This window comes from Cenococcum geophilum (assembly GCF_001692895.1).
Source record: "Cenococcum geophilum 1.58 unplaced genomic scaffold K441scaffold_13, whole genome shotgun sequence".
Taxonomy (NCBI): domain Eukaryota; kingdom Fungi; phylum Ascomycota; class Dothideomycetes; order Gloniales; family Gloniaceae; genus Cenococcum; species Cenococcum geophilum.
The window spans coordinates 1,233,708-1,255,794 of record NW_027137571.1 but is presented as its reverse complement, the minus strand read 5'-3'; the positions used below and the strand labels follow the sequence as shown (position 1 = coordinate 1,255,794).

The 22,087-nt window shown below is 39.0% G+C and overlaps 2 protein-coding genes across 2 annotated transcripts; both read right to left on the bottom strand.

Annotated features, from left to right (window-relative positions):
* Positions 1 to 39: 39 nt before the first annotated feature.
* On the bottom strand, positions 40 to 2,579 carry K441DRAFT_675851 (SPX-domain-containing protein; the record flags this gene model as incomplete). The annotated part of the gene is made up of 3 exons (XM_067650893.1): positions 40 to 1,992; positions 2,044 to 2,491; positions 2,575 to 2,579. 3 exons carry the CDS (start codon positions 2,577 to 2,579, stop codon positions 40 to 42), a joined length of 2,406 nt encoding a protein of 801 aa, XP_067505925.1.
* Positions 2,580 to 3,375: 796 nt separating this feature from the next.
* K441DRAFT_657059 (uncharacterized protein) lies at positions 3,376 to 4,191 on the bottom strand (the record flags this gene model as incomplete). Its single annotated transcript, XM_067648116.1, has 3 exons — positions 3,376 to 3,546; positions 3,606 to 3,768; positions 3,846 to 4,191. 3 exons carry the CDS (start codon positions 4,186 to 4,188, stop codon positions 3,543 to 3,545), a joined length of 510 nt encoding a protein of 169 aa, XP_067505924.1. The 3' UTR covers positions 3,376 to 3,542.
* Positions 4,192 to 22,087: the final 17,896 nt, after the last annotated feature.

Below are 22,087 nucleotides of genomic sequence, written 5' to 3'. Positions count from 1 at the left end.
TATTTCCAAAATACCTCCAGCTTGTTTCCTCCATACGACCTAACCTCTTAATCCTCCATTCCATCCGCCTCCACCCCACCGAACTCCAAAACTAACACCCACAGCCGCTGCTAGGCCCACGCACAGCGCCGTCGGACCAATTTTATCATGNTAAGTGACTGCTCGACGTGATCTGATCATCTTAACACGCCACATGTACAGGCCCATGGAGTAAAATAATGCCAGACAAGCGACGATGGTAAAAGCCCACGCAGCGGCAACGGACAGGGAGTCGCCAAAGTTGAGTAATGTTGCGGCGATAGAGCCCAGGATGATGCTAAATTCAAGCCACGAGAGGAAGGTACGCTCAGTAGCAAGCTGCACTTTGGGTTCAACACGGACGGGGACGTGGATGCGTTTGCCTTTGGGTGCTTTGAATCTCTTGACTTCGCCAGACCCTTTCGGAATGCCCATACTTGGCCCGTTGGTTGGCATAAGCGTTGGCTGTGGCCGTGGCACTAGCTTCCCTGCCAATTCTACTAAATTTCTTCCAGCTTGCCGTACCTTCTGCTTTAGCAGTTTAGAACGGTAGTGCCAACCGCCAACATAACGTGCTTCTTCTAAATCGTCTTCAGAATCGTCGGAGTCATAGAGTGGATAATCGTCTTCGGGTGCTGGAAGCGGTTGTGCGGCAATGCGCTCTTCAACGTCAAGAGCGTTAGGTCCTTCACCGTTGCTGATAGTGCCATAGTCGCGGCGTTGATCAAGATCATGCTGTGCCAGGGCATCACGAGCAGCACGTAGGCGGCGCATATCCTCTGTATCGTCCTCTTGGTTATGTAGGGATACTAGGCCAGCACCATCCTCATCATCGCTATCGTCGTCTAGGTTTCCTGAGGTCGATATGTCTGCCGACTGGCCGGGGCGCTCAATACCGAAGCGGTGGGTGATAGGTTTGCGGATGTCGACATCCATTTGCGGAGCCCAATAAGGAAGAAGATTAATTCGATTCGGATTGAGAGTTGCAGTCCCGTGAATATATTTACTAAACTTGGGTACAGCCTCGACAAGATGGCTCGCTGTTAGCTCACGGATCCATTCGGGGGGCTCTTGTCCAGCTTGGGTTTGGAGCTTAACTTCGAGAACGGCGTAGGGGAATCGTTCAACATCTTCAGGTAGGAGTTGAGAGAAAGGCCAATCTACTCCGATGTCCATTCGTCTCCAGTTCTTACCTGCTCGGGTTCTGCCGTCTAGGTTGTCTTCACGAACCATGGTGAGCTCTGTGTCGAGTGATATCCGAACTCGGGCATCTCCTGGCAATTGAAAGGCGGTTCTATGATAGAACGAACGAGTAACCGGAACAAGGTGGCGAGTTAGGACTCTGTACTGGATCTCCCTTGCTAACTGCTCGTCGGATGCGATGTCTTTTTCGCTCCTTTTCATTTCTTTACGATCTTTCTCAAACAATTTTTCAACCGATATGTTACCAGCGAGATAGCCGTTCACGTTCTTCTCCTTCGTCTTGAAACGCGCCTTAACCGACTCTTCTCCAGTCCAATCCTCGCGGTGAGTTTTCCTTTCGACAAAAATTGCTTCGCTCTGCATACCTCCGTACCAGCGCAGTCGGATAGCTTCGGCGCCCTCCGTCTTCTTTAGACGCCCTTCGTAGAGCTCCCAAGTATCCGTATTATCAAAGTAAACTGAAGTGATGGCCGTATCATCCATAGAGAACTCCTTTTCTGGGTTGAACACCAAGACAGGGAGGTGCTTCAAAATGATGAGCTTCAATTCAGTGATATTGTCCGGATGCACCCAGTATTTAGTTGTCTGGCGCACGAAATTCTGTTGCTTTCCTCCTGCGGCAGAGTCGCCTTTGATTGGGTTGCCTCGAGTCCGCACATTGTCGTATAGCTTGGAAAGTTTTACAATGAAAGCATCGTAATTGTCTTGGAAGAATGGTTTCCTTCTCAGACGTGCCGCAAAGACAGGCTTTAAATGCCATCCTGTTTGTTTCTGCTAGTAATTAGCCTCGTTTAAGCTCGAAAATTAGCCTTATCCACTCACATCATGCTTCTTGATAATCTTCTGAAAGCCAGTATAGTTCAGCTGTGTGAACTTGGCTAAATCGTGCACATCGGCAATGATATCGCTTAGATCTTCTTCAAGCAACATGAAATCCTCTTCGGTAGGCGAGTCGTCTTGCCCATTTCGTCCATCCTGGTCATCGGCCTTCGCTATCACTTGATTGACTTCCTTCTCTGAGGCAGTTATCCTTCGTACTATCTCTCCACTCTTAACTTTCTGGAAAGTGTAGACCTTATCTAGTTCTTTTTCTAGCTCACTAACGAACCGTTGCTCGTCTTCTTCAGTCCATGGTCTTCGTTTGGGCGAGGGATTTTCAGCAGTAGGTTTTGTGTCGAAGGGAGTTTTTAGACTATCTTTGAGGTCTTGGTAAGAGATGTAATAGAAGTACCAATCCTTGATCAGCGAGGACTTGAGCTGCTCGCCGAAGCTGGTGGAGGAAGCGAGTCAGTAAGGCAATCGAGCTCGTCGATTGGAGGGGCATGCATGGCACAGCTAGGGGTTGGTACATACTGCATAATGGGCTAATCAGGTCAATTGGACGTCAATGGGTGTCTACAAGTGCTAAGAAAAGCTTGGATATCGGACAGCTATAGGGGAAGCTGTGTGAAGAGGAGCAAAGGATATGACGATGGATCGGAGCTCCCCTTCTGCAAAGTCTGATGGTACCGTAGCTTTGACCATGTGAACCTCTCCCGCCCCGTCTGACCCGGTTAGAGCCTGTGCGAAGCGAGATCTAAACATCACCTGCAGCAAAACCGTCGCACGAACGAAAGACCTGGACATAACCCACGTGCGGCATATCGTGCATGTTCGTGCATATCTAACTACGCTACAACCCATCTTCAACGCCTTCATCCTCCCTAATCGCGTCGAAACAGGCTCCTAAAAGGCATTGTTATTACCACGAATAGCATCTACAGTGGGTTATAGCCATTAGTCATTTTGAGATGTAAGGAGCTTCATCGTGACTGCATTGTAAGGAATATGCGGAGCCAATTAAAAAAATTTCACTTAAAAAGGCATAGACGATGGTATTTTCTTTTTTCGCATCCGAACATCTGCCAGAAACTGTAATGCTTCCTTATTAGCATTCCCATAGTCAGTGGCTCCTAAAAAGAATAAAAAAGTGCCTCCGCACCAAGCTTTGTAATACCATGAAGCTGGGAAATAACCAACATACTGGGTCTTTCACGAGGGACGAATGATCGGACCGAAAATGCTTGGAAAGGGGATACGCTCCGCTCAAGAGGTTTATCAACCTTGCGGGACCCCGCAATCTCTCCGCAAGCCTCTCCGCAAGCCTCTCCGCAGAAAGCATAACTATAATTCAGTTACAAAATGGGCGTCTTATTCAGCTCAGAGTATCAATTACGAATTGGAATTTATTGCATATATGCTTCTTTATTTCTCGCAAGGAACACTCAACTTCTATTTAACTTTCAACCCGACAGCATTGCGGATATCCCTGCCGGTAATCTTCAACTAACAAAGGGTTAGTCCTTGAAATCTTAAACTTATTGCCAGCTAGAAGGAGCTATTACTTTGTGTTTCTTGCATAGTGGTTTTGGAAATTAGCCTCTTCTATTCTTTGAGTCTCTTCAGCCTGTCTTTTCTCATTCGCTTTTCTTGCTAAGCGGTCGGCCTCCCTATTTTTTGCGTCGGCTTCCTGTTGGGCCTTTAGGGCAGCTTCTTGAGCCTTTTCGGCTTAAATACCCCAATAACGTCAGCAGTTTGTCAGAATGACGACACAATATGGCGGCTAGCACTCTCAGAACGCGTACCTGGAGTCCGGCGTTTTGTACCAAACAGGCCCCCAATCATCTTTTGGACTTTCCCACCCGGTCCAAAGAGCATATCGAAATTTTTCTTCATAAAATCTTTACCTAGCACAAAGTCGTACCAGTCATCGAGGGCGTCGCTTACGAAGAAGTCTCTACAGAACGTCTTGTTGGAACCTTTTAGTCTGAATTGCATATCGCGGACGACGCCCTGGATAGATAACTCGGAGCCAGCTAATGTTTTGACCCGTGGGTGTTCGAAATTCGTGTCCATTTCCGACAATCTTCCGTATTCTTTAAGCCATCGCATTGACACACAAAATGGCAGGTCACTTCCACTGTCCATGCGAGCAATTGCCGAAGCGGCGGTATAGCTTCCTCTGCCTAGTATCCCTTAACCCGCCGGCGTCCTCCGTTATCGATAAGATGATGGTCCGTGTGCATAGAACACCAAAAGTTCGTCAATCTAGGGCTCTTTATTGGCTAAATTCTTATCGATAAGATTTTAGCCAATAAAGAGCCCTAGATTGACGAACTTTTGGTGTTCTATGCACACGGACCATCATCTTATCGATAACGGAGGACGCCGGCGGGTTAAGGGATAACGCATTCTCTGTCGAAGAAATCCTAGCAAACCACTTAATCAAATTCAAAGCAATAATAAATGAGGGTCTAATTACCAGATCCAGTTCTTCAACAAGTGCAGTCTCGTCGGCATCATTTTCCTTGGAAGCTGGAAGGGCTGAAATCTCACTCTTCCGCTCTCCTACAAGCTGCGCAAAGCTTGTCTTATGGTTGGCGGGACGTCTGGCGGTGGGAGATCGGATGTTATTGGCTGGAGGGAGATTGGACCAAGGATGTGTGGGTCCCGTGGCGGCCTCCTTCGATTCACCTTCCCGCGGCATATCCCCTTCCGGGCCAGCTCCCTTTGAAGAACCACAACCCATCACACCGCCGTCGAATCTACCGAACTGTCCCAGGCAATTTAATAAACAAACTCCTCTAATACAATGAAATAACAAAGCTGTAAGAGGCCACGACACTAGTTGCGCTGCGCGACGCACAAGATTTTGCGAAAACTAACGCAGGCTGCGAGAGCTTGGAAAGGTCGCGCAGAGCGGAGTGTGGCTGATTCCCCTTACTATGGTATCAGGCATACTATGGTATCAGGCTTATATTTGTGGGTGATGATGGTGAAGGAGTTGTGAGGACTACAGGGACCGGGCCCGTGCGCGCAGCAGCGATGGCATCTAATTTCGCTTAAGACTCGCCTAAATTAGTATGTAGAGCTAGCAGAATTGGATGTAGTGGCCGCTAGGAGGAGGGCCTCCTTGCACTTTGAAGCTATTCGTAGCTTCTCTTCCTTACCAATATCGTGATATTTGCTCTAGACCGTGGTATAGCTCTTGTCGTCGCCTCCGTTAAATATGGCGCCTAATATGCACAAATGGCAACACGTCTTCCTAGAAATCCTTATTAACGCCGGCGCCACTAATTAACAGTATAGCGTTTAGGCCAAGTACTCTCGCAGAGCTATTTAATAAATTCGGCGGAAACTAAAAAGGTACGGAAGAATAAGGCTCGGCCGTGTACACTTCGGCCCAAAGAGGACGTTAAGCTCTTAGATAATTGTTATATTACTCTACTAACTTAAAGAGGCACCAAATCTATATCTAGATAAGATGGCTTAGTATATATACAACAGTTTTAAAATTATAGTAAGCCTATAGATAATTACTATAGAGCTAAAAGTTACTAGCTGGAGTAAGAAGCTGGTAAGCTATATCCTAAATATATAGATAAGGAAATAATTTACTTATATATAAGGCTTATCGCGTTACTTTAAAGCGTAGTTAGGAGGACCATAATTAATACTGGGCTAATATCTTATAGTTTACTATTAAGCAACTTGTCTTTATAGACGAATCTAGCGCTAACTTAAAGACGGGTATATAAAAGTCAGCTTAGGCGCCAGTAGGCACAACGCCAATTCTATATACTCTATATAATCGCGGTAAGCAGTAAGTTAATATTCTACCTACGTATACTATTAACGGTATACTAGTATTATTAGTATATAGCGGCTTAATAAACACGGAAGGATATAATTACTAAATTAAACACTAGCTCCTACCTTATTATAATCCTTATCCAGCTTTAAGATTAGTAGTTATTATAGATAATATAAGCTTCCACTACTTAGGACGGATTAGGTCTCTTTTTGCTAAGTATAGTATAGTACTTATCTCTCTATCTGTATATTCGCCTAATCTAAATCTAATTAAGGGGTTCTTTAGTAAGCTAAAGGAGTATATTTAATAACATTTTAGGTTATAGAGGAGTAAGCTAGAGCTCTAGGGTAATAAGTTTAAAGACTTCCTATAATAATATATAGATACTATAGGTAAAAGGAGTAATAACGCTAGAGCTTACTTTAGCTATAGCGGATATATATAAGGAAGGATTAATAAAAGAGTTAGTAAGTCGTTAGATCTAAATTAAGCCTTATAATCCTTAGCGTGGTATTTTTTTAGTAGAAGTTAGACGTTGCCTTAATTGGTTTAGTATATTACAGAACTCTTATATAAATTACTAGTAAAATCTCTATTTTACCCTAAAATTTATATTTTACCCTAAAATCTTAAGCAGAGCTATACTAGTCTAAAAAATCTACTACTTATCCTCCTTTAAATCCTTAATACTACTAGAAAGTTAAGTAACTTATAAAGTCCTCTAGTTCTTAATATCTTAATATACCTGTTCGTACTAACTTAATAGCATGAGTGAGTCGTATCCACGGGCACGAAATACATATAGTATCGTATACTTGTTTGGATGGTGACTGTCGATTGTATAAAGCAGACTACGTGGTCTATATACTGATGCACCTCCCCCCTGATTAGTTAGTGCTTCATAAGTGCACCAGACGCGTAAGCGAGTGGTTAGTGCACTGAACGCGTAAACGCGTACCTGGTGTACCGAACGCGTAAGCACGCGTTCGGTACAACAGGTGCCGTAATTATACACTGGCAGTACTTGAAAAATGAAACCACCTGTATACAGCCTCCGTAATTGCTTTAATAAAACCATAGAACACAAAGGAAAATACATAGGAAATCTCCCCCGAGGTGCCGTCTATGTTGGAAAACAAGCCCGCAACAATATCACGTGATGAGACTTGTGGGAGAAAGCTCTTGGCAGGAATCTAACCAATCAAACAACTTCAACCGGCGGTCAAAGTTCCTTAAAATCTCTTCAACCACCTATATAGAAAATAAGCAATACACAAAGTTTTTAGCTACATAACCTCAATTTAATAGGTTATAAGCCTGGGTTTACACCTAATAAGCTAAATTTAATTACTTTATTATTGTTACAATAATTACTGTCGCAATATTACTATATAGGCATTAACAGAAGTCGGTAAACGTTTACTAACTTATAACACCAAAAACCTATAATAAGCAGCTATATAGCTGCTAACGGACTCTACGCCAAATACATAAGAGGATCCTACTAAGGATAAGCCTAATACAGTCCGTAACCAAATAGCGGCACCAGAGGCTTAAAAGGACCTCTTATTCGGTAAATAACCTTACTATTATTATTATAAAATAATAGAGTTTTAAGAACAAAGCTTTATAATATCCGCATCAGTAGGGGATTAAAAAAAGCTTATTGGAACTGCCTACACTGGCTAAGGAATATATTAAGCCTATAAACTGCCTACTATAAACTACCTATAATTAAAGCCCCACTAATATAAGCGACAAATGTACCGCCTAAGCCTCTGTTCAAAAGCTCGTTAAACAAAAAAACTAGCTAATATTTAGTATTAATGTACAAAACCACCTCTAATCCAAGAACATTAAGTAGGTCCTTAATAATCCACTACAGCCTCTTCCTATACTAGAGTTAATTAAGGAGAAATAGGCGGACTTAGGCTTTACTAGTAAATAGCTAAAAATTAAACCAGCTAAGCTAGTAAAGGAACGGGAGAAACATAAGGAATAGCTAGCCTATATAGCCGGTTTTATTAACTAGAGCGTTAGTAATATTTATAAGCCGTTTATATTAAACGCTAAACAGGCGCTTAAAAAATAAAAGGCCTTAAAAGAACATTTTAAGGATCTTAATCCAGCAGCTATTACTAATATTATGGCTACCCTCTTTACTAAACATATATAAGACTTTAAGAATATAAAGGAGTTTATCTCCTATATTATATTAAACCTTAATCGTCTTATTAAAATAAACTAACCTATTAACTACGAACTCCTTACCTAAGCGGCCCTTTTATATAGAGTTAACTCTATTAAATACGCTTAGTTTAAAATAATAAAACGAATAAATTAGATATGGGAAAACACTAACCTGTAAGCTTTAGGTAAGGAACTTATTATTTTTAATAGTAAACTTAATTAAAAAGTCTTTACACTAGTAACACAATTAAATAATAGAGGGTCTATAAAGAGAAAAATAGCACCAGTTAGGATATATAAGCACCCTAACTATATAAGATTTAACAGAACTACGCACTATAAAGAAAACTGTTAGGAAAGGAAGCCAGACAACGCTCTAAAGGAGATTAGCAATAAGATCCGCGTAAGAAAGAGGCCTAGAACTTAAATATCTATCTAGCTCAATAAACATTCTAGTTAAGCTAAGCTTAACGCAAATCCATAATAAGAGCTTATAGCAGCGGTAGTACAAGCTTAACTAAGTAGGTATAACTTTATCCTTAATACCGCCGCTACTGTCTACTACTATAAAGATCGCGAACTTCTTTTTAACTATATTAATAATAACACCTCGTTAGGGACTGTTGGTCCCTATAGGGCTTATTTAGTAGGCAAAGAGTCCATCTCTATATAAACCGCACTACCTAATGGAAGCCATAGAAGTACGCTTACTATACACAATATTTTTTATATACCACATTTACCAGTAAACCTTCTATTTAGAGGCCGACTTAAGAAAATAGGCGTCTTCTTTAATAATAAGACTTACAAACTTAAATATAACAGCGAGGTAATAGGATACGCGCCTAAAGTTCAATAACTCTACCTAATTTAATAGTATAATTATCCGTTAGAATCGGTCCTCTATATAATTAAAGATGACAAAAGCCTATCTATTTAGCATCACCGATTTAGCTACCTTAACTATAATAACCTCAAACGCTACCTAAATAAACTCGGTATTAAGTTCAATAACATTAGCAATAAACACTATAAGCCCTACGCTTAATCTAAAGCCAAAAAAAGTATAACAGAACACCTCAGGAACGAGCTACACGGCCGTTTTAATTCATCCATACAGATCTAGTAGGACATATTACCCCCATTAGCTTTAAAGGCAAAAGATACTACATGTCTTTTACCAACAACTATACGAGGTTTACTACGGTTTATACTATCTATATAAAGGATAAGTAGCTCAGTACTCTATAAAGGTACTATAACTAAATCCACACTAAATTTAACCTCAAAATTACTAAAATTCGTACCAACTACAGAGCAGAGCTTCATAGTAAGAAAGTAACAACCTGAATAGACAATCTAGGTATAGAATTCGAACCTACCGCCTTATACGCTTAAGAAGAGAACGGAGTAGCGGAGCGCTTATAGCGAACCTCTACCGAAATTACTTGCTTAATAATTCTCGCCGGCAATATACTAGACTTTCTGTGGCCTAATATACTCCTTATAGCTATATACATTAAAAACAAACGCCCTACAAGAGCTCTTAGTAGTATATCACCTTATAAAAAACTTAAGGGTAAATGTCCCTTAATACACTACCTATAGGCTCTAGGATCTACTGTCTACTCCCTTATAGCCAAAGAAGATCGCCTAAAATCAGCTAGGTTCGCTCTATAAGCAAAAAAGGGCGTTTTAATTAGCTATAATGGTAAGACAATCTATCGCATTTAGCTACCAGATAAACAGAAGATCAAGCGCCTTAAGGACGTTAAGATCTACAAAGGTAATATTAATTTAAAGACTACTACTACATTTATAGAAGAACTCGTCAACTTATCTAATAAGCAAGGGAGGGAAGACAAAGACACTACTACTCCTCAGCCAAAGCCTCTATTAAGAAAAAGACAACAAAGAATTAATCAAAAGGAAGGCCGCGATAGCTTACCCCACGGGCTTAAGTCTCTGCCCAAAAACCTCACTACTACTACTTAATTAGGCCGCTAGACGTCAAGAATTAACCTACTAAGTAACCCCACCGCCTTCCTTATAAGCCTTATAGGTATAGACTAAGGCCTTAACTAATAGGCCGACAATATTAATAAGCTACTAAGTAACTGGGATAACGAAGTAGGTAACAAACTAATAGCCCTTCTATTTACCTTTCCCTCACAATCTATACCTTAAGATCCTTACTTAAACGACCGCGACGCGGTCAATCCTATAGCTCTACTAGCGGGCTATATTTAATATACTAGCTCACCCGATCTCAAAACATATATATTTACTACCTTAATTAACAAAAATAAGCCTTATACTTACGACTAAGCAATTAACAGCCTAAATAACGAAAAATAGATAAAAGTAATAATAGAGGAAATAGGATCTCTAGTTAAGAACCAGATATAAAAACTTATTAACTCTACCTCCCTTAAGCCTCCTTATAAGCCTCTTGCTGGTAAATAGGTATTTAAAGTTAAAAGGGGATATAATAGCGAGGTCCTCCGCTATAAGGCAAGATAGGTTATTAAGGGAAATCTATAGTAGTATGGTGTCAACTATAACTAAACCTTTACCGCGGTAGTAAAACCTATAGCTTTTAGAGCTCTATTCGCGATCGCTGCCTACCACAATCTTAAAATTAAACAGATAAATATTAAAACCGCCTTTCTCTATAGACTAATCGACTAAGAACTCTATATTATTATACTAAAAGGCTACAAAGAAGCTAGTAAAGTCTACCGCCTTAAGAAGGCCCTCTATGGACTAAAACAGTTACCTTAAATCTAGTACAAGACGCTCTTAAAGTCTCTATTAGAAAAGCTTAGACTTTGTTATCTACACGCGGATCACAGTATATTTACCACCAGTAAAGGATAAAAAGGTTTAATTATTTCTACCTACATTAACGATACTAAAATTATCTATAGGGATATAGTGGTAGTTAATTGGGTAAAAGCAGAGCTTAAAGCAGCCTTCTAAATAATAGATCTTGGGCTAATAAGCTTTTACTTAGGTATAATAGTTATAAGAGATTAAATAAAGAAGAAGATCATACTCTTATAGCAAGCCTACCTTATTAAAGCTCTTAAACGCTTTAGATTGTAAAAAGCTAACACCTTACTAATACCTATAAAGCACTTAATTAAGCTCATAGCCAATTAAGAAACTACTAGTGAGGATAATATCAGAAGATACTAGAGTATAGTTGGTTTAGTTATATTTCCTATAATAGAAATAAGGCCAGATATTACCTTTACGGTATTAACAGTAAGCCGTTTTACTTATAATCCTACCTCCACCTATATAACGGCTATAAGGCTTATCCTTTAATACCTGGCCAGCTTACTTAATAGAGGAATTACCTATAGAGGTAATAAGAACCTAGACCTTACACCAATTAGCTTTAGTAATGCTGACTAGGGACAAGACAAAACCACAAGATACTCTATATTAGGCTTTATATTTATATTAAACGGAGGACTAATTTCATAGAAATTAAAGCTATAAGCCACCATTTCGCTATTAATATACTAATTAGAGTACATAGCTCTAACGGCTGTAGTAAAAGAGGCTATATAGCTTTAACTTTTACTTACTAAACTAGGCGTACTAGACCAGAGTAAACAGTTTACTAGGATCCTAATTAAAACTAATAACCAAGCTGCAAAAGCGTTGGCTAAAAATCTAGTTTAATACAATTAAACAAAGCATATTGATATCCAGTTTTACTATATAAGAGATAAGATAAACAGTGGCAGGATTAACCTTATATATATTGCTTTAATTAATATAGCGGCCGACGGCCTTACTAAGCCTCTCGCGGGTCCTTAATTCTACGCCTTCCTTAAACACCTTTAGATAGTGCAGAAACTTAATTAACTACACTAGACCTTAATAGGAAATCAGTATACGACCGGTAGATCCTTGAAAAGTACGCTAAATAATGCCTTAAGGCCTCAAGACAAGCGACAGAACTTAACCTACTACCCAAACCTACCACCCGAACCTACCACCTAAATCCAACGGCTACGACATCAGGGAGGGCTTATACTGGTAGGAAGGATGAATATACTTTAGGAAAGATATAGAGTAAGGCTATAGGGCCTCTAGAGCTCTATGGGCAATATAGAACACCTATAGGGAGGTGCTACTAAAATTTTAAGAGACGTTTTACAGAGTAGGCGCTGTCTCTAGACGCTAGGGAGGGCGTAACTCCTTATTAGACACCTTTTCTACCTTAAAGGAACTTCAGCAACCCTTATTAAGCAATCTTATACCCCTATATATAGTGTATATAGCGGTATTATTAACTAAGCTTAAGGGAGGGTGTTAGAAAACAAGCCCGCAACAATATCACGTGATAAGACTTGTGGGAGAAAGCTCTTGGCAGGAATCTAACCAATTAGACAACTTTGACCGGCGGTCGAAGTTCCTTAAAATCTCTTCAACCACCTATATAGAAAATAAGCAATATACAGAGTTTTTAGCTACATAACCTCAATTCAATAGTCTAGGCTGCCTTCCAAACGGTACCTTAAGCTGGCCGTAAGTCCTGCTTACGGTCCGTAAAATAAACCGTATAGCCTTTTAACGGGCAGTAGACGAGCCGTAAGTCCTACTTACGGTCCGTAAAATAAACCGTACGGCCTTTCGACGGGCAGTAAACAAGCCGTAAGTTAGGTTTTAAGGGCCGCCAAGGCGCTAGTGCTAAGCGAGCCAATGGCGATTTTCCATGCCCGGCATGGAAAATCGTAATTGGTCGATTCGACTACTGTGGTAGAATATGGCAGAATTTAGTAGGTCACGTGAGTCCACTAAGTTCCATTATAGCTTTCTACCGTTTTTCTACCTAATAGCTTATGGTCCGTGGAATAGGCCGTATAATAAGCCATACGGCCTTTTAATGGGCCGTAGGCGTACCATAGGTACTCCGTTAGTCCCGTTCTACCTATTTTATAACTTTTAGGTTGAGCTTATTTGTGTTAATTAGGGTTTTAAGGGCTTAACACGGCTTTGCCTTAGTTATAGCGTCCGCTAGGTTGTCTCCGCTGCTGATCTATTTAACCTCCGTAATCTTACGTCGTTCGTAGGCCTAACGTAAGCACATTAGGTCAACCATGAGCCTCTTCTCTTGTGTTATACCTAGTTTAACTAGGTAGTTATAAAGGGACTTTAAATTAGTGTATAAAACCAGGGGTAACTACTCCAGTTATAGAATCTTCTAGACCATTAATTTAATTGCGGCTGCTATATTAAATCCATAAGCTAGTGTATATAGTTTAGAAGCTAGTACACTACGGATTACTTGTTTGCACTTAATTAAAGACTAATATAGTATATTTACATCCTAATTACGGTCCGTAAGTATAATTATAAAGCCAATTTATAATAATAGGTCTTTATTATTAGCAAAAAAGGCGTCCATAAATGCTAGTAAGCTAAGGGAACTTAGGTCTAGTGGTACAAAAGTAAGTCCTCTTACTGCATTATTAATTTACTACTAAATACGCTTATTAAGCTACTTAATATTTTTTTTTTTATAGATCTACTACCTAGGCCGTAAAGGACAAGTTATAGGCAGATTTAGGTTGGCAAACTATAGTAATATAGGCGCCTCTTGCACGCTATACAGCGTATTAGTCCTTTATATTTATGGTCTTATGGGTCTCTTTACGGGAACTAGTAAGGTCCGTAGGCTTTACTGTAATAAGCTTTAGGTTTTAAGCTTAGCGTTCCTAGGTTAGCTAGATTAAGTTACCCTTTTATATAATTAGGCCTTCGTTAAACTTAATTAGAGTCTACTTAGTTAACTGCTCTTATAGCTTTACTAGGAACTTAGCTTCTTGCAGTTTAGTCTCTTTAGCGTCTATAAATATCCGGTCTGCTAAAAAGAGGGTATTATCTATTTAAAGTCTAATAATACTAAGGCCGTTTAATGGGCTATATAGGAGGCAGGGGTTGTAGGTCAACTGTTCCATTTTAAGTTTACTAATGTGGTGCTAGTAGTATATCTTAAACCAATGGTTTCCGGCTTCTAGTACTCCGTAAAGAGGTTTTATAACCCATAAAATTATTCCTAGTTATAGGTTAAGCTTATAGGGTAGTCGTATAAAGATATCCCTACTTAGGTAGGTATTAGACTGCATATAGGCTTATAAGATGTCCCATAAGTAAAGGGCTACGGATTTAATTTGCTATAGTCTAGGCATAAGTACGAGTATAATCCGTTAACTAACCTATTAAATTATAGGCGATTGTATAAGGATTAAGTCCTTTTCCTAGTCGTTATAAGCTTATATAATAAGCCTTAATTTCTTAAAGGCTTTATTAGTACTAGGGTGCTTAATCTTGTTAATAAAGCGTAAGTTAAATATACAGACGCCTTACGGAACGTCTCTCTCCGTTATAATTATAAAGACACCCTTTTTAAGTAGTCCGTTAATCTCTTTACGCCATAAGTCTATAAAAGGGGTTTCCTATACTAGAACTGATATATCCGCAGGCGGAGATTACTTTATGGATATGCCTGCGGAGGTTAAGTAGTTCTTTATTACGGGATTCTTACGGGGGTGTCCTCGGCCACGCTTTACGGTAGGTTTAATAGGTTTAGTGGGTTTCTAGGGGACCTCTAGGGTAGGTAAGGGTGCCTCTAGTTTATTTAATTCGGCAGTCGTTTCTAATTCGTCTAGTTTAGCGGTTGCTTCTAGTTCGTCTAGCTTAACGTCATAGGTATTTTTGGGCCAAAAGTAGAGTTTTACGGACGTGCTTTTAAAGCTAGTTAGCCTACTAGAAAGCTATACGCAGCACGTCTTGTTTTCTACGGCTAGTAGACAATAAGGTCTATTCTAACTACCGCTTTCACGCTATATAAGGACTTTAGAGTTAAGCGGGAGGTTATATACTAAGGTCGTATTAGGTCCGTTACGGTAGTATAGGGCGTTATTAATAGTTTGTTTAGCCCGTAATTTAACTATTTCGGCTATTGCCTTCCGTATTATAGCTGCTTATTCCATAATAGACGGGGTAGGAGGGCCTAGGTTACTTATCCTTAGGTAGGCTCCGTAGACTAAGAGGGTGGGTACTAGTCTATCAGGGCCAGTGGTATTATTAACGGCTTTTACGGCCATCTATAGAGCCAGTTCCTTTTAGATATCCTTATATTCGTCCGTAATAATCTAGTAAGCTCTCTATAGAGCTAGGTAAGCTCGCTTAATAAGCCCAACGGACTAATACGCCTTAACTAGAACAGCTTTTATTAATATAGCTATGGCCGTAGCATACTGCTGGAATTCCTTACTAATAAAGTTCCTACCGGCGTTATAGGTAATATACTTAGGAGGTCTAACGTATGTGTTAATCCAGCAGGTCCGTAAAATATCCTAAGTATGCTTTACGGATATATTTTGCAACCAACGGGCGGCTTAGTAGCGGGTTACCTTATCAATTATATATAATACTAGGCTGCCGTTAATATACATAATGTCTACGTATACTAAGTGGTTAAAGTTAAGGTTCTTATAAAGGGTGAACTTAAATCGGCCTAGGGAACGTCCATATTTCTGGCAAAAGGAGCAGTATTTGGTCAGGTAATTAACTGCCTTCCTATTAACATCGTCGTGTCTAGAGCGTTTAAGGACTCTATATAGCTTTTCGGCTAACAGGTAGCCGAAACGGCGGTGCAGATAGTAAATCTCCATACTAGTAAGGTAGCACGGGTTATAGTCAAAAGATTCCTAAATATAGGTCTGTAAAGTCTCTCCCTATATAAGGAACGGGTGTCCAAATCGTCATATAATTAGTAGGGTAACATGCTTGCTTCCTAGGGTAGTTACGGGGCCAATTACGGTGTCCGTAACATTGTTGTAGTAGACCTATAGCCTATCTATATCCGCAAGATAGAGTAGAAAAGGGGTGTCCGTTTTTACTACGTAGAAGTTAACTAGGCTAATTAGGGTCTTAACTGCAACTAATCCAATTAATATGGTTAAGCCAATGCCGAATTAGACGTTTACGGCCCCATTTTACGTAGTATCAATATCCGTATTATTATTTACGGTGGTCCTATATATAAGGTATTGTCCATAACCTACAGTAGACTTCTTAAAGGCACCTATATCGATTATAACGCCGTAGAATTCTTTAGGGGTATAGCGTTCCGTAGTAATATATATAAATAGGTCCTACTTATAATCTATAACGTCCGTAACAGGGGTGCTTACGGAATAGTTTTTGGGCGTAACTAAGTATATAAAGGAACGGTCGGCTAATACGGTCGTAATATTAAAGGCTTAGCTGTCCGTAAAAGGTCTGAAAGTAGTTAGGAATGTCTCTAAGGTCTTTTATTCTTAAGCGTCTAAGTTAAAGTTAATTATAAGGGCTTCTATTAACTCATTAGGGGGCTCTTTTACTTCCTCTCCTTCGTATTCCAAAATAAACTGGTTAATACGGCTATTAAGTCTCTTCCTAGACTTATTACGTTCTTCCCGGGTATGCCTTATAGACTAACATTCTTCCTTGCCGCACATAAAGCACTTCTGGCTAGTTTATTTATAGGGGTATGCTTTTATACGGGGGTTGCTGCGGGGGTTATAGGTAGGACTTGGTCGGTACGGGTGCTGCTAGCGGTAGCGGCGGTCCGTAAAGTAGACGTCTAAGTCTATTTGCGGATATTAAATATCCGTAATAAAGGCTTGAGTGCTGCCTAGTAGGTTTAAGACTTCATAGGTTATAATAGAGGAGTATAGATTATTAATGAGGCCAGCTAAGGTATCTGTAGGCTTGTAGTAGGCGTACTTATAGGGCTCTACTTCCTAGCAGGCTGTAATAAGTTTATTGTGTAGGAAGTTGTCTATTTAAAGCTTAGTATTAAGGCTATACTATAGGTGCCGAAGGTCTTTAATAAGAATTTACAGGCACTCTATAGTTAATTTTTTAGTATTCTTATCGATTACGGTCCGTAGCTTAGTTGCATTCCATTAGGTAAGAATATTACGCTTATATTCTGGTCCTTTAAAGTAGTTATATATAGCTTCGCATAGCTTATTAAAGGGAACACCAAGGGGGTTACTCTTAAGGTTAGTGTAGTAGTGGTTAAGTGCTAGGCCGCGTAGTATAGTAAAGTAGGCTTGGCTAAATTCCTATTTAGGAATATTAGCCTTCTNNNAGAGGTCCGTAAAGATAGTNAGTTTAAAGTNAAANTTNTNGTTTTNACNGCTATACTTNGATTNNTCNGTATAGAGCTTAGCTAGGTTAGCTAGCTCCTTGCCATAGGTCTTTACTTAAGTAGGTTACGGATCTATAACTTATAGATCTGTGGCTTACGGATATATGGCTTGCGGATCTATAACTTAAATAACGGGGGTAATTTAGTCCGTATTTTGGTTTATAGGGGTATTATAGTCCGTAATTTGGGTTACGGGGGTATTATAGTCCGTAACTTAAGTATTAGGTATACTTTAGCCAGTAAGATTAATTCTAATACTACTTAGGTTTGTGGAACGAATTTGGTTAAATAGGTTAGCTATAAGGCTAGAGATTCTGTTAAGTTTAAAGGAGGCAAAAAGGTCGCTAGTTTTAATGTGATCTAAGATTTGCTCTTTAGTCCATTCCGTTTGGTTTTCCTTACGTAGTGTGTTGTATAGAGACCGTACAACAGTAACTCGTTTGTCCCTTTTAACCCATACGCCTTAATAACGTAAAAGGGTTCGTAGGTTACGGATAGCAGTAGGGTTGTAAGCCTTAAAAATAGCTTCCGTAAAGTCCGCAAAGTCTTCCTTATATTACTCCTATAGGTCGTTATTTATAAGCTTAAAGTATCTGTATTTAAGGATTTTAAAGCTAATATAGTCGTTAACGTCGTTTGTAGACATAACGTCGACGCCTTATCTCCACTTCTTTTAACCTTCGCTAACTTACTTGCTAATATCTGCTATACTATATAGTACGTGGCGGGTAGTAGAGGTCTTATAGGGTCCGTAAAGGCGGTTAGCGGGTCCATGGTGGTTTGTAAAAGGGTAAGAGGTCTCCGTAACGGTTCGTAAAGGTAATTAACAGGTCCGTAACGGTTCGTAGAAGGGTAGGGGGTCTCCGTAAGGGGTCTGAAAAGACGTTAGAGGTGTTAAAAGAGGGTATAGTAGGAATAGGGGTTTAAGGTTCGAAGAGGTTAAGGGTAGGGGTTCCGTATAGGTCTGTATTCGCGTCTATTATACTTTTAGTAAACCGTACTAAGACTTAAATAAGTATATAGAGTTGGAGATAAGTCCGTAATCCCTAACTTCCGACCTTCTAGCAGGTCGTACTAGGAGTCTAAATAGGTGGTCGCTGTTGTATGTATCGCTCGGGGGGAGGTATTAAGTAATTACTGATCTGTGCGCGCTCACTAATTAGTGTTTATACTAACTTAATAGCACGAGTAAGTTATATCTACGGGCACGAAATACATATAGTATTGTATGCTTATTTAGATGGTGACTATTAATTATATAAAGCAGACTACGTGGTCTATATACTGATGCACCTCCCCCCTAATTAGTTAGTGCTTTATAAGTGCACCAGACGCGTAAGCGAGTGGTTGGTGCACTAAACGCGTAAACGCGTACCTGGTGTACCGAACGCGTAAGCACGCGTTCGGTACAACAGGTGCCGTAATTATACAATACCTATTCAGTAATTGCCTCTAATACACCCTTATTAATTATTACGTTAACTAGCATCTTACCTTCCTTATTTAGCTTCTGCTCCCTAATAATCCTTAAGTCCTACTACTTCTTATAAGCAACTTAATAGGCAGTTTTAAGATTACTCTCCTACTTTAGGTCTTCTTATACTAAGAGCTTCTGCTAGTTAAAATACTCTTATAGATTAGCTATATAATTTAAGTCTTACGGATAAGGTAGAGGAGCTATAGATAATAATCTTATAGTTAGGTCTCGCCCTAACGGTAGTATAGCTAGACGCCTATATTGCCTACTAGTTAAATTAATATAGAATTAATTAATAACGCTAGGAGTATTTAGTGTAGGCGATTTAGTAAAGGTAAGTTAAGACTTTTTACTACCTCCCTTTTTCTAACCTTAAAGCTTTTTAAATAGCTTACTATAAGGTATGCAAATGGTAGCTAAACTATCCTTAATAGCCTGCGCCCACTCCTTAAGGTCCTCCTACGTTAGCTTATAATTAACTTAGTAATAAATCTAATACTAAAAAGAGCCCGGGTACCTCTTCTTATACTTTTACTCCTTATATAGCTCTAGCTAGAGCTTAGTAGTCTTTAGGTAGGGGTAGGGGTTTAAAGGACAAGTAATATTACTAACCTTACGCTATTTAGATTGCGGTATACTTAGAGGCGTATCCTATAAGGAGATAGTAGCTGTTAGCTACACTAATAACTACGCGGCTATTATAGAACGATTAGTAGAGCGAGTAGTAGATCTAGCTTAATTGTTTACCTTAATATATATAAAGCTGACTTTAACTAAGAGCTGCTTAGTAGAGCTGTTAATATTCTAGTGCTTCTTTACTAAGCTTATAAGTTTACTATTAATTAAGCTCCAGTTAGCTTCCTAACTAGAATTAATTTTAAACATTACTTAAGTCTTATTCTTCTCTGTATATAAAACCAACGTATTATATAACTCTCGTATAACACAGCGGCTAGAAAGCTGCTGCTTAATAGCCTTATTAATTATAGGTAGCATATTACCACTATATATAAGTAAGAAGCTTAGGCGAGAGTTAGTAAAAGTATATATAACTATATTCTAAGTCCGGACGCCCTTCTTAAGCCTAGCTAACAATAAGAGATAATAGTTAAAGAAGATACCTCTACCGTTCGACTTTACCTGCTCTAATTTATGCTTAAATTAAAGCCTTAGTAGTAGCTCCTCCTCCTTACTTTCCGCCGTTAAATCCTTAGGTATTAGCTTAAATACTTATAAAGAAAGTATAGGGGGTCTCCGCAATTAACGCGGGGTTTATATACAGTAGCCAATATTATCTAAATTAAGCTTTAGGTGGAGGTACGGTAACTAATAGTTTTATTTGTTACGGACGCTTTAAGTACAATGTTACGACTACTTGGAGGAAAGTCGGAAGAAGCTAGTTAGTTAATTTGGGCACGGTCTAGGATAGAACCGGTAGAACTATGTGACGAGGAATAGTAGCCAAGGTTATATAATATGCTACATATTAAACAAGAGGAACGAGAGGAACTTACGTACCTTATATATAAGACGTATATTACGTATAAGAAGGATTTTATAGGAGTACGGTTATATATTTAAGGACCCTTAGTCCCTACCTAGATAGTTCCTTCCTTATAGTAATTCTTAGAATATAATTAGAGTTAATCTATTAGGCAACTACTCTACTAGTTATTATTACATTGTTAACTTTAATTTGTATTACCTATACACCTAGCCTATTAATAAGCCTATCGTAGTACTTGCTATAAGGTTCCGTTATATAATTATTACCTAGTTGCGGTATTAAATATAGAAAGTTAAATAACATGCCACTAAAAGCAGCCACTATAGCGCCATTGACGGCGGCAACTACTTTAAGGTCAGGTGATACTAGTATAGTAGATACTAACTTATAGCAACCTGTAACGGTCGGATAGCTATAAGAAATAGTTAACTAGTTAACAGAGAATAATGTAGTATTTAAAACTAGGATTAACGGGATAGGCGTAGTAAAGGTTAAGTTACTATTAATTAAGAGATTCTTGAGAGAGATCGAAGCTTAAGGGATTCCTTACGCAGATGCATTTTAAGGTTGCGTAGGAGGGAGCTAAGCTGGCAATACCTATGGATTAAATAGCGTATGCAGGATTGTTTTTAATAGGAAAAGCACTTAAATGGTTTAAGCCTTACCTTATAGAAATCTAGGTAAATAGAATAACAACTACAAACCAAGAGGTACGGTTTATATTCTTAAGCTGGAATAAATTTATGGAATAACTTATACAAATATTTAGAGACCTAGAGGCAGTAACCACGGTAAAAAGAAAACTCTAGGATATTATATAACGAACCTTAGCAATTAAGTATATAACGCAGTTTTAGACGCTAGCTATATAAGTTAAGTGGAATAATAAGGCGCTTATGGCACAGTATAAGCAGGGACTTAAGGCTAAAGTCTAGGACGCGATTATCCTAATAAAAGATGCGGATACCCTACGGGAGTTAATAGATTAAGTAATTAAGATTAATAATTGGATCTACTAAAGGGAACAGACTAAAAGAGGTTAGGATAGAGTTCTATAGTTATATAAGGCGTAAAGTACGCAATAACCAAAGCCAAATTAGAAACTATAGTATGGCGTAAAGCTAATGGACCTAAGCGGTACTAAAGAAGCCTATAAGAGATAAAGTAAGAAACTATAAAAACCTAGAGGTTAAGGATCTAGTAATTACAGGACTAAGGAGCAGAGGCTAAACCAGGGATCTTAGTAGTAGAAGATATTTAGGCGGACTCTATAGCAAAGCCAATGGTTTAAAGACGGAGCTTATATAAATTGCGGAAAATAGGGTCACTTCGCAAGGGATTGTAGGAATAGTCAGAGTTACTATATAATAAAGGGAACTAGACTAATAGTAGATAATATACACGTATAGAGGGACGATAGTATACTATAAGGAACAAAAGAATGTTTAATTAGAAGTTTTGCGTTTTATTATAACAACACATACCAAATTTATAAAGACGCTAAGTACGGCGCAAGCTATTAGCTATAGGAGCTGAAATTTATAAAGTATAGAGGAACCAACGAACTAGTTTATAGATTAGATATTAAGGATAATAAATTTAATATAGGCGAAATATTCCGTAATAATAAGGCAATAGAAGCGGTTTACTGGGAATACGTAGCCATTAAAGATATTATACTAGAGGTAAAGGATAATTCCACTATAGAATAGGGAACATTAGTAGGGATTAAGACCCCACTAAATATGATATCTATTACTTTACAAGACGCAAGAGAAGTAGGATAGTAAACTACTTTGGTACTTAATAAAGGCAAAAGGCCAAAGGCTTAAG